At 43.3% G+C, this 26737-nt stretch overlaps 1 protein-coding gene across 2 annotated transcripts in view; it reads right to left on the bottom strand.

Moving 5' to 3' along the window:
- Fyb2 (FYN binding protein 2) overlaps positions 1–26737 on the bottom strand; it is a 108771-nt gene that overhangs the window by 7660 nt on the left and 74374 nt on the right. Inside the window, exons 6-15 of one of the 2 annotated variants that reach the window (XM_075945988.1) lie at positions 24625–24659; positions 22822–22850; positions 21924–22023; positions 20692–20851; positions 10337–10448; positions 10209–10249; positions 8243–8306; positions 7117–7215; positions 5582–5613; positions 3837–3897 (exon numbers count right to left, since the gene is read on the bottom strand). In XM_075945988.1, coding sequence (XP_075802103.1) covers positions 3837–3897; positions 5582–5613; positions 7117–7215; positions 8243–8306; positions 10209–10249; positions 10337–10448; positions 20692–20851; positions 21924–22023; positions 22822–22850; positions 24625–24659 — 733 coding nt within the window. The remainder of the gene's footprint in view (positions 1–3836; positions 3898–5581; positions 5614–7116; positions 7216–8242; positions 8307–10208; positions 10250–10336; positions 10449–20691; positions 20852–21923; positions 22024–22821; positions 22851–24624; positions 24660–26737) is intronic. The other variant, XM_075945989.1, reaches the window with a different exon arrangement.

Below are 26737 nucleotides of genomic sequence, written 5' to 3'. Positions count from 1 at the left end.
TAAAACCAGTACTTGACAGGCAGAAGCAGAGGCAGGGGGATTCAAGTTCAAGGTCTATGAGTTCAAGGCCAGTCTGGTCTATAGAGCTAACTAGTGTCAAGACAGCCAGGGATCCACAAAGAAACCCTGTCTCAAAAGCCAAGAAGAAACAAAATCAGTTTAGGTGCATCTAAGGCCAAAGTTTAAAAGGCAAAGCTATAACTTTTAAAAGAGAGTATAGGAAAATGGAAAATGTCAAATGGGCTAGGAGAAAGTTCTTTAGAAGATATAAAAAGCAATAGTCAAAAAATGATAGTTTAAAATATATTAGGAATTTGAAATCCTATTTGGAAGATTAGAAATGAACTTGAAAAGGCTAATCAACAGTTGGAGAAGATACTGTGGGAACTGACAGGAATGTAGGAAAATAGCTGCGTCCAAAACCAAATTGTTTTAAAACCTAAGATGAAGAAAACTACCAGCAACACAAGAGAAAAGCAATCAAAAGCTACAACAGACTCCATAGGGGGACGTGAGTGTGAGGCCCGACGCTGAAGCTTGTTAGGCATGCCAGTTACTAGAACGGTGTGATACAATTACAGACGCCCACTTGGTAAAAATGTCTTCTCTCTGTTCCATGTGCCAACATGGGAGTCAATGCGAACCCTTATGTGCTAGGCTGGCACTTGTGAGTTTATACTCCACATGTGGGCTGTATCCCCCTTCCAAGTGCAGACAGGATGCATCAGTCTATGTCTGTGGAAGTGCTGATCACAAACATAAAGTCACTCAGGAGCTAAGTACCGACCGACAAGAGAATGGATGAGTTCATGTGACACACACATGTGCACAGTCTTAATCAAAGAGCAGGAAAAATGAATTATGGTAGCAAAACAGTGGATCTGAGAAAAATCAGGCTCAGAATTCTCTATAAAGGATGAAATCATTTTTACAATGAAACAGAATTTTTGTCATCTATAGATTATAATTCGATTAATCTGTTTTTGTCTTGAACAGGAAAAGAACAAAAGCAGGGAAGGCACTCACCTTGGGTGAGGCCAGTGAGCAGGCGAGGGGTATGCACATGGTGACAAGGACAGGGTTGGCCATATTCTGCTGCTTGGCTAATACGGGGACAGGGTTGGCTTTACTGTACTTTATAACTTAATTTTACAAACTATTTTTCAAGGAAATAGTTTCATTCTTTTAACTTGGTATGACAGGGCTATTATCTAAAAATTCCCTGCCTTCTAATCTCACGTCATGCTACATTGGCTTCTTTTCTGATTGTATGCTTTTTGCTCCAACAAACTTTCTTTTGATTTTCAGACAGAGTCTTACTATGTAGTGCTGACTGGCCTGGGACTCACTGTATAGATCAGACTGGCCTCAGACTCATAGAAACCCTCCTGCCTCTGCCTCTAGAGTGCTGGGATTAAAAGCACGCACCAACACACTTATTCCAGAAACTTTGCAAACACAGTGTGTTCCATGCATGTGGTCGTCCACCAACCTGCAGCCTCTGTATCTCACCTCTCCTCTTGCCCCCAGCCTCCGCTTGTCAAACGTTACTATGATGTTTCACTGCTTCAGAAAAGATGCCAACACTCCAGCAGACACTAAAGCTACCATCTTGAGAGTCCAGATTATTCTGAGCAGTTCTATAACAAGCCCAACTTAACACACTACATTTTTGAGTCAGGCCACATGACTGAAAGATCTGAGAGCCACAGCTGTAGGACCAGAGTTCTGAGACGAAGAGAAAACAGTTAAGAAAATGGATTCTCGCAACTCTAAGGATAATGGTCTAATAAAAAGGGGGTACCTACCACAATTAGATAAAACCTGATCTACTGTAAGCTAATATCAAACATGTCTCCACGCTTACTATGACTCAGAAAAAAATCTGACCTTAAAATATAAATTTTGATGTTATGTCTATCATGACTATAATCGAAGTCTTGGGTATGGATAAGGGAACACTTCAAAAAAAAAAAAAGATGTCATCATGCCTGGGGTATCACACCTGTAACCTGAGCAGCTTGGGAGGTGAAGGCAGAAGTCCAAGGCAACCTTGAGCGATTAGTCAAAAGCCCAAGTAAAATAAGGGTTGAGTAGAGTGCTTTCTACATACCTATGTCTCCTTTCAAATATTCTGGCCCGGCACAACCAACTGCAAACACAGAACTATAGGCTTGCTTGTTCATTATTTACTGAACAAAAATCACCACACACACACACACACACACACACACACACACACACACACACACACACACCCCAAAACCTAGATTCTATCTTCTCTGTGAATTGTTCTACGCCCAACCTCTGGCATAGAGTACATAATCAGTAAGTATTTGTTGAATGAATTAATGATGTTTGAAATGTTCAGCGGTTTTGGAGTTCAAGAGCCTCCCAGTGGTGTAGAATGGAGAGAGCACGGGGGAGGCCGAGGGACCGCCTCGGGCAGTGAGAACTTCATTTTGAGAATGATGCATAGCCGCTGAGGGTTCAAAGCTCGTGACTATTATTTGTAGCTTTGAGACTTCAGAAAAACAAAGCTGAAACGGAAGAGAAATGGCGACTTGGGGACTTTTGCAGGAATCCTCGAAGCAAAAGTGGGAATTGTGGCTGTGTGGTGGGGGAAGAAGCGAGAACACTCGAAAAACATTAAAACAAGGACTTGGAAGGGAGGGCAGGAGATTGGAGGAGCTCGGGGATATGGCATAAGAATGACTCTGTTTCTAACAGAGATTAGCAGAAAAGTTTGGACAAAAAAAATGGTATTCTGCATTATTACAGACCTCCTGAGCTTAGATAGTGTTGCCTTGCAGGATTACTGGAACTCAGAAAAATATCTGACCTTAAAATATAAATTTTGATGTTTTGGTTATAACTGAATCTTGGATATAAGCGAGAGAACAGTAAAAGACATACAGAGGTGAAGACTGGGAAATCACACCTGTAATTCAAGCTACTTGGGAATTTAAGGCAGCAAGATCCCAGGTCCTAGGCCAGCTCAGACAACTTAGCAAAACCCTGAAGATGAAATAACAAAGGACGAGGCTGTGCAGGATGCTCGCTTAGCGTACACAAAACCTGGCATCAATCCTTGTCCTGCGAAAAGGAAAAGCAAGAAGTGTACGAAGGGAGAATAAAGCTGTTACAGGACATCCGAAGAACAGACAACACGCTGGGTATGGATGGTTGACCCAGAACTCCCATAAAGCTTAAGGAGCCAAGAGGAGGAACATGAAATCGTTACCTGGAAACACAGGGAGAGCAGGACCCTTTTCCCCTTTAAGGATGGCATAGCCAAAATGTTAAAGCACTGTAGGAAAATCCAAGTATGGAATGTCTCTTGGTTTTAACAAAGAATTATTAGTGAGTTTACCAAGACTGCAGCACAAGTCCAAATAGAGTGAGCAGGGACAGGTAGATGAAAATGAAAGACCGCCATCACCGGCTGCTTGGTGGAGATGGGAAAGAAGAAGCCGCAAGGGGCACTGAGGTAAGAATGGCTTCCTTTCTACAGGTGACAGTGACTTAGACCTTGGAAACGGTTCTGTCAAACAGCCCGGGCTACCCTGTATTTTACAGTGTACACAAAAGATTAGTAGTTAAATGTGTTGACAATTCCAAGTCTCCAGACTCAAGATTAGAAACAAAAACACCCTGAAGCTCCTATACCTTTGGCTCCCTACCACTGTTGGGATGCCTGGGGGGGAGGGGTGTTTATTGTTTTCCCTTAGGAAATGTCTGTCCAGTCTCCCAGGATCTGGCTCTCTGATGTTTTTAACAAACACCAGGCAGTGGCTGGTGCAAGCAGAGATGACCAGTGAAGTGAACTGTCTTACTTTGATTCTTTCTCGCTTGTGTCCACATCGTCGTAGATGATGACGTCCTGAGACCCAATACCTAGGGCACAGACAGGACCAAAAAAATACACATATATTAGGTATGATTTATACACTCCAGCTTTCCACATTATACACAATGACCTGATTATCCAGATGCACCCTCAAGCCTGTTATCTGATTACAGAGACAGGCGGGAATAAACAGAGGGAATAAAAAGCAGGGCACTCTCTGATCGCCCGACCTGCATGTGCATGACATCAGCTTGATTTCGTTAAAATGGTAAGCTGTCCCCATTTTCTGGAACTGAAAAATAATTTACATTGCTAACATATTGAGAGGGCTTTTCTTAATATCCAGTGGGGGCGGGGATGGTAATGTCTTTGCTGATGCCTTCCTAACACATACAAAATTGTATTGGTTGGAAGTGATTGTCCCTTTGCAATATTACTGTATTACACTGAGTCTGAGTTAATACAGAATCATAATGAGACATTTCCAGCTCGTAATGTTCACACTGCCATGCGGTATAGAATTCCATGATTTTCAGATGGTTCGCCATCTGAACAAGTCTGGGACAGTCTGATATACCCACGATCCTTGTTCAAACATCCACAGTCACTCTTAGTTCTACGAATTTATCTCAATACCTTTAAGCTTTGGGGGGTATAGTTCAATATCACTTATTTTGGTACTTTAGGAAAGAAAATTTAAGACATCAAATCTGTTTGGATTTTAGAGTGTTTGCATATATACAATGAGATATGTAGAGACAGTATCTTGGATATAGCAGCCGAATATAATCTTGAAATTAGTATAATGTTCCATATACACTTCATACACATATCCCAATGGTAATTTCATACAGTAGTTTACTGTGCCTGCCATGAGGCATACCTGTCACATGAAGTCAGGTATAGAATTTTTCAATTATGGTAGTAATAAAAAAGTTTCAGACTTTGGAACAATTTGGCTTGTGGATTTGAGGATTAGGGGTAATCTATCTGTAAGATGCATTCATACTTCAATTTGCCTCTAACACTTTTTTATGACACTATCTGGGAGAGCTGCAGTTTTATCATGTCTGTAGTAACCTTTGTTATTTGCTGTGGCAGCTTATATTTCTGAACTAGATGCTTGAATCACTAAGTCACAGTTACAAACAGAAGTAACTTTCCTGCTAGTGCCCGTGAACCTAAAAAATGAACAAAAGGCACACAGCCCTCTGTTGTTGACAGATCCCGTGGACTGGACATGTATCGAGTGCCGTGTCAATACATGACATCTTTTATGTCAGCCATTGTTTTAACATTGTTTAAAACAGCGTTGTTTTAACAGCATAGTAAACAGTGTTCCAGTAACCCTTTCCTTTTCAGTTAGTGTGCAGCCTGCAGCATGTCCATACTCAGTTTACCATGTTTTAATCTGGCTATCAAATCCACCAGAGGTATGCGGACCAATGCAGAATGTCTAAGATTCATAGAGTGTTGGGGACAAATCCCAATCACAACACACAGATGTGGGTCCTAGAGCCTCCTATAAAGACAGCAACATCTGCTTATGGAAGTGCCAGAAAAATGTTTCTCATCTCTCCAAAGCAGGAAGTGCCATTGTTTTAAGATATTCTGACGGCTCCAGTTGTCACTTGGGAAGCAGGAAAGATTACCAATGCTCTTCTGCTGCCCCCTAGCACACCAGTCCTAAAGACAACTATCAGTGGGCAACATCAAATAAACGCTACTTACCTAAGTCAGGCAGTGACATAGAAAATCCATTGCTAATGGAGAAAAGACAAAAAAGGTCAAGGAACAAAGTTATGCACAATTATCAGATATATCCAAAATGCCATCCTGATGGCAGGTGCCCTAGTCCAGATGGTACTGAAGTGAGACCCTTGCAGCTCTGTTCTGATTGGCTCTACTCCATTCCAAATGAGTGCATTCATTCCTGTGGACTGCCCGTAACCCACTTGCTAACGAGAACACTCAGGCTGCCTTGGAATCTTCTGCGATATAGTCAGATCTACTGAACAAGTGTGAGGATTGAAGAGAAAGAACAGTGTACAGGTGAACTAATTCATGGGGACTCCACAGACTGCAGCTCATCTGTATTTTATAAGCAAAAGGAAGCTGGCCCCAGAGAAACCCAGGTCCGGTGGAAACATAAGATGGCAAATTTCTCAGTGGGAGAGGACATGTAGCCCAGCTAGATTTATTTCTCCTCTTCTCTCATTGCTTAAGAGGTCATGTGAAAAGAGATGTGTGATAAGAAAAGGGAAAGGAAAAATATAGAAAAAAAAGAAAAAAACCTATTTATTTGATGTCTTTAATTTAAACTCAGAACTACAGGTATTTTTTTAGGATCCGTGAGCCAGGCCATTATGCTGGGTGAGTAAGATGATTGGATGGAGTTTCTGTCCTGAAGGGAGACAGAAAATCAAATCATCGTCTCTTCTGCTGTCCAGACTGACAAAGATACAGTGCCCACACTCCTGCCCATCGGATCTCTCAGGAGATCTAGTTCTAGCAGTCGACTGGACTTAAAATCACAAGATTCCAAGGCTGTGTGATTGGGAAGAACCTTAGAGGAGAATAGTTTCAGTCCACCTCAGTGCAGGTGATGATCTTGGCAAATTATTTTCTAGTATTCTCTAGTACACCTCTAGACCTGTCTGTGTTGATATCGTGCAGAGAGGCCTGGCCCCAGAGATCATATGGTCCCCTTCCGTTGCACCCATGAGGGAAGTACGGTCCGTGAGCATGAATGGAAGAAAATCCTGTCTCTGTCACTGCTGGTTAATTTGAGCCTAAGACTAATAGTGGAGGTTACATGGGGACCGGATCTCTCTAAGTCCGAGATTTTAAGATGCACCGGCCATTCAGCAGACCAGGTTCCCCCCTCTCACGTGATACCCGGATTGCTGCTTTCAAAAGAGACAAAGTAAACATGGATGTGTACACATGTAAGATCACTGGAGATTGTGGAGCCAAGAGGACATGAAGACCGCTGGAGAGCGTGTGGCCAAGAGGACACGAAAGGATACAGCTACTAACATAATGATTCGTGATTACGACATGAGGGGCTGAGGATGGCTACAGACTTTTTATTCTGGATCTTGCTTGCCTATACAGTAACTTTTTTCTCATGAGTTTTTTAGGGTGTCATGTGCTGGGGACTTTATCGTTGTGGACTCTGATGCACTTGTCACCGGTGCTGAGACTCAGATAGGAAACAGCAACCATCTGTCTGCAAAGTCAGTGTTGCTAAAGGGACTGCTTACCTGACGTTTTCTCTCGACTTGGCTTTCTTCATCCTGAATACACCCTTCTCTTTCCTAAAGAGCTGCTGCAATCTTCTCAGCGCTGTCCTTCCATCTACACTGAGAGGAATGAGGAGATAAAAGAGCATGGCATTTGAGGATTGGGACAGAGTGCTGTAGATTTTCAAGGACCAGAACGCCAGTCTCACGTCCAAAGGAGACTCCCTTGAGGAAGGACAAGGGAAGGCCTCAGCAATAAGGAGTGAGGTCTGCTGAGATCCCGATATGAGGCATATCTGAGGCAACCATGGAGAGAGTAATTATAGTGCGTGCAAACATTCATCTGCCACAAATAGTGTTCATTTTTGTAGAGATTATGAAGTAAAATCTTCCTTTCTGAGGAGAAAATAACTTGGGGAAACACTCCAATTGGGGCTAGAGACACCTCAGAGAAGTGCTGGCTCCCGGAATTGCCATCTCTGGTCCTTAACTGTCTCCAGTAACCGAGTGTACAGCTGCGGTAATGTACCGATGGGCCAGCTGATGCCGAAATTCTCAACATCCTTTTGGCTTAGGAGGATGGAGTCAAAAGGGAGTTCACCCACATAACCAGCCCAGTATCACTGTGCCCTCAATCCCCAGACTCCTCACTGGGACTAAGCTCTTTGCTTTCCCTTGCTCTTTTTAGGTAAGACTGGCCAATGTTGACCATTTGAACAAACATCATTTGCAATACCAGTGAGTAAGTTCCAAATCCTGGAGTCGGTCTGACTAACTCACAAAGACCAAAGCTAAGTTATATTTATTGCTTTGATCCTGGAAAAGCAATTATAAAGTCAAGACAAATTCTATTGTTATTTGCTTCCCCTGTCTCAAATACTTCTTAACAAGCAAAAGCTCTTTACTCTTGAAAATGAACATTTTTCTCAAAGGAGAAAGCAATAAATCTTCAATCTTATGATGTATGAGTGCACACACTGATGAATATGCTGCCAATGACAATGTAGTATTTCAATAGCTTATCACCACTCCACATAATCTTCCCTCAAGGATGGTCGTGGGAGATGGGGCTACGCCTCAAACCCGGCTTACTGGGTAAACAGGAAACACAATTAGCCTACAACTTAAACCTACGAAAGAAACTCACTCTGGCTTTTGGTCATTATTCTTTGTTTTGTAGATGTCTTCATACATTTCTTCACTATTTTCTTCTGAAACCAAAGAGCACACAAACAACAAAGCACTGTGAACTGCCAAGTACTTTCAACTCTCGCTAGTTAAGTCATTTTTGTTGAAAAATATGCCTGTTTTCATAAGCATCTCTAGAGCTCTGTAGACTCGAGAACAGGGCACGTCTTCTGCGTGTGATTCCATGTGGGCTCTGGTTCAACCAAAGGCAGCTGGTTTCTCGACAGACACATTCCTTTCCCTCTCTTCCTTCCCACAGTTAGCGCACAACAGCTGTCATCTTCTGTGTGTGAGACAGCGTGCTACACACTGGGGAAACAAAGGAAAGCCCACGGATACTGAAGAATGTCTCCCTTTGCACCAGCCTAACACGTAAGATTAATAGACACAGGTTGTAAGCTTAACATATGCAGGTTGTAGCCTGAAAATGGAGTCCAGAGGAAACGGTATCGGGTTCAATGTATAACTATTAAAGTTTCAAACTTGACCGGAACACAATGAGTATGCGGAGTTCTGGAACTTCTCTCTATGCTTCTGCACCTCTGTTTTCTCATTAAAAAGTGAGCATTGTACATACAATGTGTATGTAGATATATCTGTTTTTTGAAAGCATAACAAGTCAATAAAAGTTGAAGGTTATTGTCTTAGTGTGTTCATGAAGCTATCAATAAAGTTGAAGGTTAAAAAAAGTATTGAATGTAATGTTCTCTAAAATTATTCCTATGTGTCAAATTGCTGGATTTTAAGGAGCCATCCCAGAATAGTATTTGATTAGTCTCTCTCTCTCTCTCTCTCTCTCTCTCTCTCTGTGTGTGTGTGTGTGTGTGTGTATGATATTACAAAGAGAGAGACTGTCTCACTTTTCAGCCCAGGCTATCCTGGAACTCACTCTGTAGGTCTAAGCAGGAAATGGGAAAGAAGATAGAAGAAAAGGGAAAAAGAAGGAAGGGTAAACAAAATTATGGATATCTTAAAAAAAGAAGATATGAAAACCTGCTATTTTATAAGTTATTAGAAAATACTACCTAAAAACTAAGTATCCTCTGTAGTGGTTTGAGAATAGCCCCAGAGGTCTGTATATCTGAATGCTTAATCACCAGGCACTACTTTAAATAGGGATGGGGACCTGCAAACACCTTTCGGATGGCAACTGCAGAGGCAGAGTTGGCAGGGGAACCTCTTAAGGAGAAAACTGAACAGTGTGAGATGGAGCTACACAGACATAGGAGAGAGGGGAGGCCAGCCAAAGCCTTCAGGCCAGTGGTCCTTAACCTGTGGGTCATTCCTGTTCACCAGTCACTTATCAAATATCCTGCGTATCAGATATTTACATTATAATTCATAATAATAGCAAAATTACTATTATGGAAATAATTTTATGGTTGGGGGTCACCAGAACATGAGGACCTGTAGTAAAGGGTCACAACATTAGGAAGGTTGAGAATCACTATTTTGGGCTATATTGATATTGATATTAAAAGCACTAGGAAGTTGGGGCTACATACTCTGCAGAGGACCCAAGTTCAGTTCCCACACCCACATCAAGTGGATAAAAAAAAGCCTGAAACTCCAGCTCCAAGGAATCTAACACAGCTGGCCCCCACGGACACCTGTGCATTCATGCACACACTCCCTTACCCCCTTTCACGTAATTAAAAATGAATAACTACTAGGAAGCCCGGATAGTACTTTAAATAAAATCATACACCCTTTATCAGTCTTGTGCAGTGAATTCGCCCCAAAGAGAGCGATTTCATGTGGAGAAGCTTCTGCCACAAGAGCGCCATTCCCTCCTCTAAACACGCCTCAGCACCACTGCCCTTCATCTCAACGTTCAGTTCTTAATCTCTGAAAATGTGTGCAAATAAAAGCCCATGGCCGCCTCTCAGCCTCAGAAGCACTCTGCCATGCCGGCCAGCACTTACCGCTGTCGGAGGTGAATGAGCTGGAAAAGTCCCACTTTGGTCTGTGAAGAAAGACACACAGACTGTTAACCAGCGCACCTCCAGAGTCTCACCACATCCCCGCTCCTGGGAGGCCAGGGCCCACTTACAGATCTTCTCTGGAGCACCCCACGTCATCGTACATCTCTGAAGAGGAATTTGATCTAATGGTGCTTGGACTTGGGGTTTCTTTGGTCACCTCCAAAGCCTCCACATACCCACCTGTAAGGAAAACAGGAAAGCTGAGGCAATGCCATGAGCTGTTAGAAATACATCTGTCGTCATCAGCTGTTAGAAATACATCTGTCGTCATCAGCTGTTAGAAATACATCTGTCGTCATCAGCTGTTAGAAATACATCTGTCGTCATCAGCTGTTAGAAATACATCTGTCGTCATCAGCTGTTAGAAATACATCTGTCGTCATCAGCTGTTAGAAACACATCTGTCGTCATCAGCTGTTAGAAATACATCTGTCGTCATCAGCTGTTAGAAATACATCTGTCGTCATCAGCTGTTAGAAATACGTCGGCTCCCATCCCTGGAGGAGCAACAGCGGGAAAAGGCAGACTGAGGGTGATGAAGCGGGACTGCAGTTGGGGTATGCGTTCCCCTGGGCTCATGTGTCCACTGTCCTGTTTTCAAGTTACATTCTGGAAACTTCAGGAGGTGGAGCCTGCTTATAGGAAATAGGTCAGTCAGCAGGGGTAACCCTTTTGTTTTTATTGAGAAAAGGAAAAAAAAAAGTATCCGCTTCCTCCCAGCCTCCCATTTCCCTCCCCCTCCTCCCACCCTTCTCCCCCTCCCTCTCCAGTCCATAGAGCAGTCAGGTTTCCCTGCCCTGTGGAAAGTCCAAGGTCCGCCCCGCTCCGTCCATGTCTAGGAAGGTGAACAACCAAACTGGCTAGGCTCCCACAAAGCCAGAACATGAAGTAGGGTCAAAACCCCGTGCCAATGTCCTTGGCTTCTCATCAGCCCTCATTGTTCGCCATGGGCTATCCCTTACCCCTTCTTTGGTCTCGGCTTCCTGTCCGCCAGGGCCTACCTCTTCCCCACATACTTCACCACCATGATACTCTGCCCCACGGCAGCCCTAAAAGCAGCAGAGCCAAGGACTGTGGAGTCAAACTCCTGGTGCAAAGCAAACTTTCCTCTGCCCTGTCACTTCGTCACTGTGCCAACAAAACCAGCCACATGGTCTGCGTGACCTCGGAGAAGCCGCTTCATCTTGCAGAGTCTGTTACAACTCCCCGAAGTTGGGGGTAACTTGTGGAATATTATTTAAAGATGTGTTACATTTGTTGATGCTGTGGAACATTTGTTTTCATGATGCAAAGGTGTGCTGCATTCTTTTACGTTGCGTTTGTTTAAGTCTGTGAAGCTGTGTTACATGCGTGTTTAAAACACCCGAATGGTCTAAAAAAAAAAAAGCTGAACAGCCAATAGTGAGGCAGGAGAAAAGATAGGTGGGGCTGTCAGACAGAGAAAATACATAGAGGAAGGGGCAAGAAAGACCAAGGAGCAAGAAAGCGAGAGAGATGAAGGAGTGAGAAAAGAAGGGACCTGTCACCCAGCTACACAGCCAGACATGGAATCAGAAGGAAAGGTATAAAGAAATAAAGGTAAAAGCCTAGGGGCAAAAGATAGATGGGATAATTCAAGAAAAGCTCTCTAGAAGCAGGCCAAGCTAAGGTCTGGCATTTATAAGTAAGAAAAGGCCTCTGTGTGTTTATTTGGGAGATGGCAGGCGAGCCCCCTAAAAGAGTAATAAAAGAGTCAAAAGAGTAAAAGCAACCAGCAGCAGTAACTAACAGCCTCTTCTATGTGGCCTAACTATGAAGCTACACCAGCTGATGACGAGGTGGCATTTTATGCTCATGACAAGTTTACAGCTGAGAACTCCCTGCATCTATCAGGCTGGCTACCTGTGCCAACAATCCCTATGGACTGTTCAGATAAGCATGTTATCGCCTAGTAAATTTTATGCTTAATAATACATGTCGACATGTGTTCGATTAGCTTCAGAAAATTTAAGAAAGAAAAAAAAAACTACCAAAGGGGGCTTGAGAGATGGCTCCGTGGTTAAGAGCATTGCCTGCTCTACCATAGGTCCTGAGTTCAATTCCCAGCAACCACATGGTGGCTCACAACCATCTGTAATGAGGTCCGGTGCCCTCTTCTGGCCTGCAAGCATACACACAGAAAGAATATTGTATAAAATAATAAAAAAAATATATAAAAAAATAAAATAAAATAAAAAATAAATAAAAATATGCAACGAGCAAAGTGACTGGTATCTATTAATTAAATGAGCCAAATGAGAAGATTTTGTCCTGTTGCAAGAAGTATGTGACCCTCAAACTATTTCAAAGAGGGGCAGTTCCCAGAGGAAGTTGGCTTACTTTTTCTAGGGAAGTTAGAAGAATAGTTTCAGGAAAAAAAAAAGATGCTAAGCACATAGCTGGGCACTTTCACTTTCTCTTTAAAAATGTATTTATTATACTTCATAGGTTTTGAGCATTTTGCCTACACATACGTGTATATCTCGCATGTGGACCTGGTGCCTGTGGAGGCCAGAAGAGGGTGTTGGGTCCCCTGGTACTGGAGCTGTGGATAACTGTGACATACCGTGTGGGTGCTGGGAACCAAGCCCACATTCTCTGAGAGACCAAGTGCTCTTAACCACTAAGCTGTCTTTCCAGGAGCTTCCTTTTCTTAATCTTTCTTTTTTTATTTTTTTAATTTATTTATTTATTAAAGATTTCTGTCTCTTCCCCGCCACCGCCTCCCATTTCCCTCCCCCTCCCCCAATTACCCCCCCCCCCAGCCCGAAAAGCAATCAGGGTTCCCTGTCCTGTGGGAAGTCCAAGGAACCCCCACCTCCATCCAGGTCTAGTAAGTTGAGCATCCAAACTGCCTAGGCTCCCACAAAGCCAGTGCCTGCAGTAGGATCAGAAACCCATTGCCATTGTTCTTGAGTTCTCAGTAGTCCTCATTGTCCGCTATGTTCAGAGAGTCCGGTTTTATCCCAGGCTTTTCCAGACCCAGGCCAGCTGGCCTTGGTGAGTTCCCAGTAGAACATCCCCATTGTCTCAGTGTGTGGGTGCACCCCTTGTGGTCCTGAGTTCCTTGCTTGTGCTCTCTCTCCTTCTGCTCCTGATTTGGACCTTGAGATTTCTGTCCGGTGCTCCAATGTGGGTCTCTGTCTCTGTCTCCTTTCATCACCTGCTGAAGGTTAGTATTCAGGAGGATGCCTATATGTTTTTCTTTGGGTTCTCCTTATTTAGTTTCTCTAGGATCACTAATTAAAGGCTCAATGTCCTTGGTTTATGGCTAGAAACCAAATATGAGTGAGTACATCCCATGTTCCTCTTTTTGGGTCTGGGTTACCTCACTCAGGATAGTGTTTTCTATTTCCATCCATTTGCATGCAAAATTCAAGAAGCCCTTGTTTTTTACTGCTGAGTAGTACTCTAATATGTATATATTCCATACTTTCTTCATCCATTCTTCCATTGAAGGGCACCTAGGTTGTTTCCAGGTTCTGGCTATTACAAACAATGCTGCTATGAACATCGTAGAGCATATACTTTTGTTGTATGATAAGGCCTCTCTTGGGTATATTCCCAAGAGTGGTATTGCTGGGTCCAGGGGTAAGTTGATCCCGAATTTCCTGAGAAACCGCCATGCTGATTTCCAAAGTGGTTGCACAAGTTTGCATTCCCACCAGCAATGGATGAGTGTACCCCTTTCTCCATAACCTCTCCAACAAAGGCTATCATTGGTGTTTTTTATTTTAGCCATTCTGACAGGTATAAGATGGTATCTTAAAGTTGTCTTGATTTGCATTTCCCTGATCGCTAAGGAAGTTGAGCATGACCTTAAGTGTCTTTTGGCCATTTGAAGTTCTTCTGTTGAGAATTCTCTGTTCAGCTCAATGCCCCATTTTATAATTGGGTTGATTAGCCTTTTACGGTCTAGTTTCTTGAGATCTTTATATATTTTGGAGATCAGACCTTTGTCAGTTGCGGGGTTGGTGAAGATCTTCTCCCAGTCAGTGGGTTGCCTTTGTGTCTTAGCGACAGTGTCCTTTGCTTTACAGAAGCTTCTCAGTCTCAGGAGGTCCCATTTATTCAATGAGGTCCTTAATGTCTGTGCTGCTGGGGTTATACGTAGGAAGTTGTCTCCTGTGCCCATGTGTTGTAGAGTACTTCCCACTTTCTCTTCTATCAGGTTCAGTGTGTTCGGACTGATATTGAGGTCTTTAATCCATTTGGACTTGAGTTTTGTGCATGGTGATAGATATGGATCTATTTTCATTCTTCTACGGGTTGACATCCAGTTTTGCCAGCACAATTTGTTGAAGATGCTCTCTTTTTTCCATTGTTTACTTTTAGCTCCTTTATCGAAAATCAGGTGTTCATAGGTTTGTGGGTTAATGTCAGGGTCTTCTATTCGATTCCATTGGTCGACTTCTCTGTTTTTATGCCAATACCAAGCTGTTTTCAATACTGTAGCTCTGTAGTAGAGTTTGAAGTCAGGGATGGTAATGCCTCCAGACGACTTAATCTTTCTTACTGGCTCATGAGAAGCATTATGGAATCGTCTTAGAAACATAATCCACAAATGTGTATCTTCAACAGACAATTCCAGTTCCACCATAATCCTTCATGCCATTTCCAATTGATTATTCCAGGCATATTGGATTTCAAACCAATCCCATGATTTCTTTTTTTTTTAATTTTTAGTCTTAAAATCTACACTTTCTCTAAAAAGGTCAATAATACCTTTCCTATTGTTCAGGTGCCTCAGGCCCCAGGTTTTGGAGACATCCTTGATTCTTTCCTTCTGTATCTCACATCTAGCCAACACTTGCCTGTCATCTAATAAGGTTTTACGGTCAGTCCAGGTTACCTCCACAGTCCAGACACAGAGCCCTCCACCACTTCTCCCCTAAATCACTACAATAACAACCGATCTCCTGACTCAGCTTATACCCTGTCTGTTCTCAGCCATGCTACTCTTTACAACACAACTCTGGTCATGACTGTTTTATGTGTTGCAAGTTCTCAATGGTTAAAAAAGCAATTGTACTGAGAGCAAAGGTCAAAGCTCTGGCAGGGATTCCTAAAAGCCTGTGCTGGCCCTTCCTCCCTCACCATTCTCTCCTCTGCAGTGTCTCTGTTCTGGTCACAGGGACCTTGCTGTTCCTCCAGGGCCTATGATCAGCTCTGACTCAGAAGTACTAGCTCCCCTGTCCTTTCTCCTCAGAGTCTTCTTATATCAGATACACCTGTGCCTCTGCTATTTTTATTGCTATGACAAAGCACCTGACCAAAGTGGTTTACAGAAGGATGAGCTCATTTGGCTCGCAGTCCACCATGGTAGGGAGGTCATGGCAGCAGGGGCCTGGGGTGGCTGGTCATGCCGCCTGCAGTCAGCTAGCAAAGGGAGCTGACTGCTGTGACTTTGCTTGCTTTCTCTTTCTTCCTGTTTTGTATTCAGTCTAGAACCCTAGAATGGGGGATCGTGAGACCCACAGGCAGGTGGCTCCAGCCTTCCGAGCTCCACCCCTTAGGAAATTCCCTCACAGACACGTCAAGAGGTGTGTCTTCTGTGTGACTTTAAATGCCATGGACGGGTAATCCTTTCTGGATTGACTTGAGGCCTTGGAGGTCATCCACAGACACATCCAATATCCTCTCCTTCCTTTCCTTATATCATTTGCCTCCATTTCATATAAGAATATTTTATTATTTTGTTATTTTTGTCTGCCTCATTGGATCAGAAAGCAACCCCAATGGGGAGTGGGGTTCTTTATTACTATACATTAGTTGTTCAGGGGAATGTACTGCATTGCAGCCTTCTGTACAGGCCATGTGTGCACGTTGATCTTATTGGCATCTGTCATCTTGTCTATCTACCTGCTCCCTCACATGGACCCTTTCATCTTCCTGTGTCTTTTCACATGAGAGAGAAAACATGATTAATTCCTTGAGTCTATCTTTCTCAGTTCCTCTTCCAATTCCATCCATTTTCCTGCAAATAGTAATTCCATTCTTCATGTGCATGTATGTGTACAGGGAAGTCAGCACTCAAACTTGGGGGTTGTTCCTCAGGCTCTATCTGCCTTGTTTTTAAGAGACAGACTTTCTCACTGGGCTGGCCAGTGAGTCCCGGAGATCTTGCTGATCCCTGTCACATGCTGGAGTTATAAAGCATAACGCCATGCCTGTTTTTGTTGTTTCTATTTGTGTAAACACGGGTTATGGCGATCAAATTCGACTTCTCATGCATACCAAGGCATGATACTTACTAATGGAGTCCTTTCCCTATCCTCTGCTTCTTCTTAATAGCATAAAGTTCATGCATGTGCGCGCGCGCGTGCGCGTGCGCGCGTGTGTGTGTGTGTGTGTGTGTGTGTGTGTTTGTGCACGGGCATGCCCATGAGCGTGTGTCCCATTTTCTTTAGCTATTCTCCTGCTGAAGGTGACTCTATAACTTGGCTATTTTGAGTGGTGCTCTGATAGACTCAGGTGGGCTGACTTAGCTCCCCAGCTTCATACACCCACTCTGGGCATAGCTGTGTCATGTGGCTGCTCCATTTTTAGTGTTTTTGAAAGACGGTCACATAGATTTTCATAGCAGCTGCCCTAATTCCCATTCCTACCAGCAGTTTAAGGGTCCCCTCCACATTCTCTCTGGCTCTTGTTTTCTTCTCTTGTGATGGCCACTCTGGTTGGGTGAGATGGACTCTCAGGATAGTGTTGATTTCCATTCTTTGATGGCTGAGGAAGGCAAATGTTTTTCTGTGGAATTGCTTGTACTTCTTTTGAGCAGTGTCTGCTGTATTCATGTGCTCACTCATTGACTTATTCGGTATTTCAGTGTTGAGTTTTGAACTTTATATAGTCTCGATATGAATGGTCAGTAACAGCTGGCAAAGTTCTCCCCTCCTTCCGTAGGCTGTCTGTGTTCTTCTGTTCCCTTTGGGGTCAGAAGCCTCTGCATTCATGGTCTCGTTTGTCAGTGTCTGACACTGTTTTGTGGAAGTTGTTGCTTATACCTACATTTTTTCAGGTTTCCCCCATGTTTTCTTCTCATGACTTCAGGGTTTTAGTCATTACATTCAGGCTTTTGATCCATTTGAGATGACTTTTATGTAGGACGAAGATAGGGTCTTCAGTCCTACGTGCATGAAAAGGAGGATGAACTTTGCTGTTTCTTTCATTGCTAAATCCCCATACCTCAAGGAATACAGGGCAAGCAAAAAGTACTCAAATACTTTGAATTTTGAAAACTTTGAATGCACCCCCTAGCTAGTAAGTTTAACATGCACAGAATTTACTGATATTGAAATGTTTGTATCTATTTCTTTATAACATATTTTAAAATTTCCTCTGCTTTTTAAATATCTTTCCTGATTAAGGTTTCTGCTCTTCATAATTTTAAAATGGTCTCATTTTAGAGGCATATGTGTTATGTTTGAGTTGAACAGTTACCTGCTCCTTTAAAACCTTTTTATATTTTTTACTTTCATGATTACTTTTACTTCTTTGCTTTTTTATTGTTTTTTTTTCTTCTGCAGTGCAGTGAATCAAAAACCTGGAGTCTTGTTCATGCGAGGAGATCACTCACAACTGAATTGCATCCTTAGCTCTGTTTTAAGATTTAATGACAACATAGTACACAGGAGAATACATCACCAAACTACAGGCCAGGGGTTGTCTCACACTGAACATCTTCATACACACAGGTCAGAGCAAGCAGCTCCGCTGTTAAAGAGCGAGCGCCTCTTTGGGGGCTCCCTGCTTTGTTCCCTACCATAGCTAACTGCTCTTCTGACTCCCAAGTTCTTGGTGCATTCCATCTACCTTTGACCTTTGTATAATGCAGCCATGCAGTTTGTACTCCTTAGCGCTGCACACTTATATTCAGCATTATGTTGAGTGGTTCTTTCAGGTTTTTGCAGCTAGTTACTTGCAACTTGTGCTTTACTCTGACTAACTTTTCTCTTCTGTTTTGTGGACAGGATATTATATATTTATCCACCCTATCTTTTTATGGTTGCATCATTTTCCTCCATCAGACAAAGTCCTCACTAGGAAGTCAAGGATGCCTTAAATCCTTCTTCTTTCTACCTCTGTTGGTATGAGAATGTCCCATGTAAGCATATATATTTGAATACATGGTCCCTGGTTGGTGGAACTATTTGGGAAGATTAGGAGGTGTGGCCTTGATGGAGGAGGTGTGTCAGTGGGGTGAGCTTAGAAGTTTTAAAAGCTCATATCATGCTTGACACAGATTGGGAGAGAATAAGGGGGGAGGGACCAGACTGGGAAGTAACGGAGGCCATGATGCCCTTTGGGACTCCCAGAATGAAGTGAGGTGAGCCTCCTGTGGTGTCACAGCCATACATTTCGAGACTAAAACAGACCATTAGGAAAATGAGAATACCACACCAATTCTATCCCATGCCTGGGGGCTCTACTTGGAATGAAATGGAACATGATGTGTGTCCTGACTGATAACAATCTTAAAGCTTTAGAGAGAGTGGCTAGGAGCACAGCTCAGCAGTAAAACACACGCCCAGGACATTCAGGTCCCTGAGGATAATTCCCAGCTTCACCTTAATTCTGAGATAAAATCTCTTGCGCCCATTGCTATGTTTGACTCTTCTTTTGCTTGAGCCTTGGCAGATAGAGTTGACTAAAACACTTCCATTCCAAAACTTCTTAAACAACTGAAACAATGAACTTTTACCAGATTCAAAATATAATTATTCTGTATCTAAATTTAGTGCCAATTAGCATATTAATGTGTATATGTACACTTCATGTTTTCATGCTAGGGCATAATCTGAATCCCCCCCCCAACCAAATTTGTCCTTTCTATGCACATCAACCGCTCCTCTTAGCAAAAGCTTGATGGGTTCTTCTGAGTCCCAGTTTGCTGCATACCTAAGAGTTGTTCTAGAACGATGGTGAGATGATCAGATGATTTAAACAGTGAATTGAATGTATTTTACCAATTCAATGTCTTGCTGGTGTGTGTAGAACTGACAATTTACTAAGGAGACAAGTATCTTGAGAGCACAGTGTTCAGCTCTGTTTCCCAGGCTAAAAAGAGAAAACTAGCAGAAAGCTTCCTGACGTACTGGTTGTGTGTGTGTATGTGTGTGTAGTGTCTGTGTCTTTGTGTGTTTTTTAAATTAGTACATTGAATCCTTTTGATGGTAATCCATGGTTTAGTTAATATAAATATGACCTAGTTCCTACTTGACCTATAACTACTTCTATCGTGTATATTAGTATGAATTCTGAGACTTTGAGGCTCAATAAAATAATCAAATGACCCCAAAATTTAAAAAAAGCTCATGTCTTTCTCAATTAACTCATCCTCACATGCTCCATGCTTATGGATAAGACATGAGCTCTCAGCTGCTCCGGGACCATGCCCACCTGACTGTTGTCATGTTTCCTGCCATGACGGTCATGAATTCTAACCCTTTGGAACTGCAAGCCCTCTATAACTCTTTCTTCTCTAAGTTGTCTTGGTCATGGTATTTTTTACAGCAGCAGCAAAGTAGCTAAGACAAGCAGTGAGTTGTTTGGTAGAAATGACTCTACCCACTTCTAGCTCAGTGGGAATATGACATAGCCAGATCCAATTAGATCGTCATTGGTTTTAATTGGTGATGGCATGTGGCTCAATCAAAGACAATGTAAGACTCATGTCTTTTATCTTTGGAAAGATTTAAATTACTGGTTTTCTTTTGGGGCTTATCAGAGAATAGTTTGTAACCCAATCATTGCTTGCTGCCAGCTTGACTTTACAGGAATCGACTCTGCCTGGAAAAACAGAGGTGCCTCAGAGAGAACTCAGGATATGTTGTCCTTGTGATATTATCTGTGTCCCCAGATCCAGGCATGCCTTGAGTTCCTGCCAAGTGAGCCTGCTTTAAGTAGTGATTTAACCAGGTATGATTTAATCCTTGTTTGTAATCAGGGTTCCTGATTAAGGTGAAGGAAGGAAATGCAGCTGCAACAGTCACTTCGCGATGCTGCGTGACATCCATCTGCTAATGGCGGGAGCAGGGTCAGTAGGTAGACAAGAGAAGAACAAGACTGTCACATGATATGTGTCACATGACATGCTGTCGGAACTGGTCCTCCTGACTCCTGTGAGGCCCATGCTCAGATTCCTTTCTTAATGGAGAAATTGCACTACTGGAAAGCAAACTGACCACCCAATGGTTAAGTTCACAGTTGAGCAGACTTGAACGTGAGCCATTTGACTCTAAATCTATAGCTCTTCCCATTGCTCTGGGGAAGACAGCCCTTAGAGTCCTGTTACTAGGTACATAATGAATGTCTATTATATATCTGTAAATCAATTATGATCTCGGCCATGCTCCCCTTTAAAACAATTTGGTAACGAAGAGATTTCAGGGGAAATGCAACTCACCCTTGTCTTGGGAGTGCCTTATTGGCATCACATCCTCAGGAAAGAGCCTGTTCCGAGGGATGTCAGTCATGGCTTCGTGGTTTCCGGCTGGAACGTTCCTTCTGTCCTCATGGACTCCAGTCATCTGAGCCTTTCCTGGTGTCCCTTCACATGCACCTACCTAAACACATGCAACGAGGAGAGCACTGCTGGGGATGGTTGCCAAGTCACTTCCTGGCTCATGCATTCTGGTCTTCAGAATGTGGTCCTCGGTGAGAACAACTCTTAATTATTACGGGTTGTCAAGCACCATCTTATCAGACCCTACATCTCATCGGAGTATATACCATACCCTTCATTTATTTCTGAAGAGCCAATGAATGCCGGGCACAGAGAGTGCCAACTCCCAGTCAGGCTCTTTCTTCCATCTCAACCATCATGACATTATGTGAGAAGAAATATCACTGGTACCCTTAATAAAGAATCTAGGCAGCTCAAAGAACTGATGATGGGTCTTATTAGTAGTATTCCACTGAGAAAGAGCTTAGCCCTATATCCCTGTTCTCATCATCTCTAAGGGGACTTCTGGGTATCCCTCCTTCCCTCCAGTTTCCCTGACATTTGTCTTTCTATCCACTACCTTGTGGTCCTTCTCAAGTCCGTATTTCCTCATCTATGAGACCAATACTGAATGTAAGACAGTGTGAAAAGCTCTGGAAGCAGGCCAGGCAATAACCAGGTCATGGTGAACAAGGAATTAGGGTGTAATATGACATTACTTATAGAAGTGTTCACAGCCATGGAAACAGAGGATGGAGAGATTTCTCCTTTCCATTGGGAGTTTGAGTGTGGGAAAATTTCCAAAAGCAGAACCCCTCAAGCTCTATCTTAAAAAAATGTAGGTAGGAGACTGATGGAGGGAGACAGGAATATCTGACAGACTAACCGGAATGAGCAAATGAAGGGCTGTTTGGAGACGTGCTAGTGACCTAAGAGTACAGAAGGAGTCGTGTGGAAGATGGGACAAGAGCTGAGCTAAACAAAGACATAGAAGAGGGAAGAGGGAAGAGGGAAGACAAGACACAAAAGACAAATGGGTGGGGCTGGTTCATGAATGGTCTTGTAGACATGGCAAGGAGTTTGGGTTTTATTCCTTAGCTTTGTAAAGAGAAGTAGTGGAACACACTCATCACGTTTGTATTTAAGAAAGATCACATATCTGAACTCCACCATGTGCCCTCTGACACTGATACCTTAGAAGGATGGTTAGGATGCGAATCCTCTGGCTTTGAAGGTTTGAATTCAGATGGCTCCTTTTCCTTCATGCTGTTTTCTTTGTCTTGAGGCCTAGGGCTAAAACAGGATGATACCAGGGAAAAGTAAGGTCTTACCTGTAGATGGTAGATTGGCCCAATCCTATGAGATGACCGAGAAAAGTGAATCTTTCTTTAAGATGAGGATCTGGGACTACATCAACCAAACAGACAGCTTATATGCATGTCTGCTCGTTCCAACCAGAGTAAGTATTAATTCATGATTAAATTCATTTAGTTCTCTAACACATGTAGGATGCAGTCTAAGTCCTTGTGTGATCCGCCATGCTTCTTCCTTTCCAATTCCATCTCTCTTTGTTCCTTCCCTCAATCTGTTTGGGTGTAGAGTCTCACAATCTCCCCCAGCCCACCAGCTTGTTTGATTGCTTCCTTCTTTTTATTACCTGCTAATTTTTCCAAACCTGCCATTTGCATCTTACATTGCTAACAAATCTAAGATCTCTTTTGTCTAAGTCACAGTACTCAAGAGTCCTCCACTGATGAGGCCCTGGGGTAGCCATGTTATCTCCTGATCCCCAACACTTTGCCCATCTGTTTTGGATTGCCACAAGTTGTCTATAGGATGGCTCTTCAGTTACTCCTCTTTGCTTTGTCAACTAGAGTTTGCTGCATGAAGACAGTATGGGCTAAGATGACAAGAGCAAGGAAGGCCAGACAGGGTCACTGAGAACCTGCTTTGCACTGGGTCCCTTACAAGTTGCCGGGCAAACAGAACCAGTTCATGCACTGGGAACATGGCCAGTCCGTAGCAAGAAAATGAGTTTAATCGTGAGTCATAGGTGGCTAGACTATGCTTTCGCTTAGAGAGAAAACTTACTTCGGTTCTGGATGGAGAAAACTCCAAGGCTGAAAACGAAGAGGAAAACAGTCATTTTTGTGAGTTCACCCAACACTGGCTCTGTCGTTGGGTGTAAATCATCAGGGGACTTGATCAGTGGGAGGTGCGTTCTCAGGACACGGCACAAGCAGACAGCGGCCACAGAGAGTTCCATGAACTCTTTCGTGCGGGGCTGAAGCTCAGGCAGAAAAGAAACCAACACTTCTGAGGGGGCAGTGCATGTAAGTTACCACACATGAGAAGGCTTGGGCAGCTTTCTCTGCATCTTGTTCTAGGCATGCCCCGAAGAAGAACTTCGGGATGTACAGCATGGGGTATACGGGCAGTGGCAGTTGCCAAAGGACAGTATGCGAGTCTTGCTTGGATTGCGCCCTAACTACACGCTCTCTGATCAAAATTCTACTCTTACATGGCAGAGATTTAATTCTGTTAAAGATTACACCCCAGTGATCACAACATAGCACGACCCACTTTTCCCTTAGTCACCGGCCCCACATCTGAGGTCATTAATTGTTTGGAATCTAGCCAAGAACCCTGAAGAAAACAGAAAACAAGAATCCGCAAGGCTGCCTTAGGCCAAGCACAGACTGCCAGCCTTTAGAGGAGAGCCTGCAGGTCTTCGTTCAGAACTCTAGCAGATCGGCACCAGTCAACAAGTCAGATGGATCCTTTTCAATATCTTTGAATGTCAATTACTGGCTATTAAATAGCTCAGAGCCCCCGAGCCACCATTTATAGTTGGAAGCAGGGGTACTGACTCACAGGGTATTCTTGGGGAATGAATGTTATGTAATTCCTGATCAAATTAAGGGCTCCATGCTAGACACCAATGCGCCAGCAGGGGGCAGACAAGGTAATTGTCAGAAAGGACAGCAACCACAGAAAACAGCCCTGAGCCAGTCTGATGTGAGGTAACCAGGCCTTCTGCATGGATCCAGCAGTATCTTGTAAGAGCATGAACTGTGTTCACACAGCCCTGTAGCCAAGTCATCAAAAGAGATGAAATCGAACTCTGCTCGCCGAGTGTGGAGTAGATCCTTAATTGACCCCACAAAAGTGCTCAGGAAGCGCCTACTATGTGCCACACACTGCACCAAAAGCTCACACACTAAGTTGTTCTATGTAATTTGAAGAAGTACTGGTCCAGCCCTCTCCCCCATTTACTGAACATCTGCTGGAGCAGAAACAACGATAAACTTTCTGTCCCCATGGGGAGTACTCCATTTACACCGCTTCATCATCGCTTGCTGTATGCTTGCCCTCACAAGGGCTCCAGACGTGGGTTTCTATTCTCCCCATTGAACGAGTGTCCTGCAATGTCCTTGTTGACCAACATTCAAAGACATAGCCAGAAGCCTCCACTGAGGCCAGCAGCAATTCTCCTTGGGACTCCAGCTGAGTTGCTAATTACCTCCAAGGAGGCACCTAATCCCACACACACCCAGGACCAGGCTAGGACTGTGTTCCTGAAAGAATAAGATGTACAAATTCCGATTGTTCTGAAGGACATTTCCCTCTGAAACAGAAGGTTACTACAGGCCATTTGGCACAGACCACATGAGATGAGGGCCCAGGAATCAACTGAGACCATTTCTGCCCACCTCAGTACACGCTTTCTGACTCTGTACTAAAGGCTTGGGATTCAGAATGCTGACCACTGGAGCTTAGAAAAACCCTGCCGCACATAATGAGCGCTCGTCATGCTGGAAAGTACCCTAGATTCATGTCTGCGGGACTGTGCTACACTTAGTCACACACCAGTAAGGACAGGAGAAGTCATACCTTTTGGAGTTCTTCAATTTCAACTTCGTAAGTGGCTAAAATAAACAAAAGATATTTCAAGTCAGTTGGTCCACCCATTTCCCGCAATATTCAGGTTTAACACAGTTCACATGATCGCAGAGTCCAGTTTTCTCATGCTTCAGAGTATCGATCTATGACCTACTGGGCATGGGTAGGAAAGTTCTAAGGTCAAGGGTTGAGTTCTGTGGGGGATTTTCAGGGTGGAATTTATGACCTATTTTGAAAGCATAAGAAACCATATCTTAAGTTTACTGGTTTAGAAAATAGATGTCTACATCCTGCTTAAAAGAAACCATTGAAAATAGTGGCAGGAGACAGCTATGGAAGGTGGGGGAGGGGGGCTGGCAGGATGGACTAACAGGAACCCCAGTCTAACTCATGAGATAAATGCCATCTCCTGCCCCAAGGGCTTTGTTTCTTAAACACAGTCTGAAAGAGGAGCCTTAGAGGACATACAAATCTCCTCACTTTCCTGATCGTTCTGTGAGTGTTACTGAATGAAACCATGACTTCCTCAATTATTAACAAATATAAGTAGTGGCAAGAATTGGCCTCAAATTTGAGTCCTCCCACTGAAGAGTCTGAGAATAAGAATATAGAAATGCAGATTTCAGAAATAAGAACGTAGAAATAAAGACATAAAGCTGTGAGCCTAGGAGAACGAGAACAGACTGCCAGAGCTTTCTCAGCAGTTTGAAGATGAACTGTTGACAGAGGGTTACTCTGCTTTACAACCCAGAGCTCTGTCTGCAAGGCTGAAGTGGCCCTCTGCAAACTGAGAGTCCCTCTGCAAACTGTGGGTCCCTCTGCAAACTGGGAGTCCCTCTGTAAACTGAGAGTCCCTCTGCAAACTGTGGGTCCCTCTGCAAACTGGGAGTCCCTCTGCAAACTGTGGGTCCCTCTGCAAACTGGGAGTCGTCCTTCTGCAAACTGGGAGTCATCCCTCTGCAAACTGGGAGTCGTCCCTCTGCAAACTGGGAGGCCCTCTGCAAACTGGGAGGTCCCTCTGCAAACTGGGAGGCCCTCTGCAAACTGGGAGTCAGCTTTTAGATACCCCCTTGGCCACTCATGACCAGCAATTGATGGGAGCCAAGTTGACTTTTAAATGATGGGATGTACCTGACTTTTTGTGCATTGTCTCATACCCTTCTCTGCTACACAAAACTGGCAGTATCAGGGGAGTGTAGAGCTTTGGCAAACACCATCAGAAAGTGCCAGAAGAAAACAATGACCTAAAATACAAATACTAGTTTAACTAAAAAAACAAAAACAAAACAAAAAATAAAAATAAAAAGCCCTGTTCATGGAAATTGTAAAAAAAAAAAGCAATTTGTATCAGACTTTTACCTCAAGATTGTAAAAATTCTTTTGTTCATGTCTAATGCTTGCTTCTTGCTATAAAAAGGGGAGTTTGGAAACAGCCCATTGCCATAACCTTACAAGTCCATCTCCAGCTGTGGTCTCAGCTAGCAGATAAGCTTTTTCTGCCCCTTGGAGATTTATTTTTTTAATTTTTAATTTTTTTTTCGTGGAATAAAGTTTGCTTCTGCTGTAATAGACTTTGATGGCTGTCCCCATCTCTGCACCACTCCCGTGGACCCAACACCACTTTCTCCTGGATTCAGGTGAATTCCCACGAGCCTTGGGCTGCTCATCTGTGAAGCTAGCCCAGCAGTACCTCCCAGATAGCAACTAAACATGCTGTCTACAGGATACCGGACATTGTATGAAAAGGGTCAAATTTTCCAGAAATTGCTTCTCACATGCTTTTTGCTTAGCAAACATCTATGAAAGTTTTAAACTGTTGGTGGAAGTGTGGAGCAGGCAGGGCTTCTGCTGTATTTCTTCTGTTGTCCTGAAACTGTCCAAAAAATGCCTCCTTGCTCAGCTCTTAATGTAAACATATAATTTACTTATAAAATAAATGTAATCCTAATTCTTCCTTAAAATTAGGGTTTCTTAGATCTAAAAGTCTACATGCATAGTTAATAATGTAGCTCCGTTTAGGTAAATGTAGATGGTCATCTTTAGGGACTTTTGCCCCTTATTTTATTTTTTGTTTAATATAACCCCTCCCTTTTTTTTAAAAAAA

The sequence above is a fragment of the Microtus pennsylvanicus genome, chromosome 13 (genome assembly GCF_037038515.1).
Source record: "Microtus pennsylvanicus isolate mMicPen1 chromosome 13, mMicPen1.hap1, whole genome shotgun sequence".
Lineage (NCBI taxonomy): Eukaryota > Metazoa > Chordata > Mammalia > Rodentia > Cricetidae > Microtus > Microtus pennsylvanicus.
The sequence above is the reverse complement of the archived record's forward strand: the minus strand, read 5'-3'. Positions and strand labels throughout refer to the sequence as shown.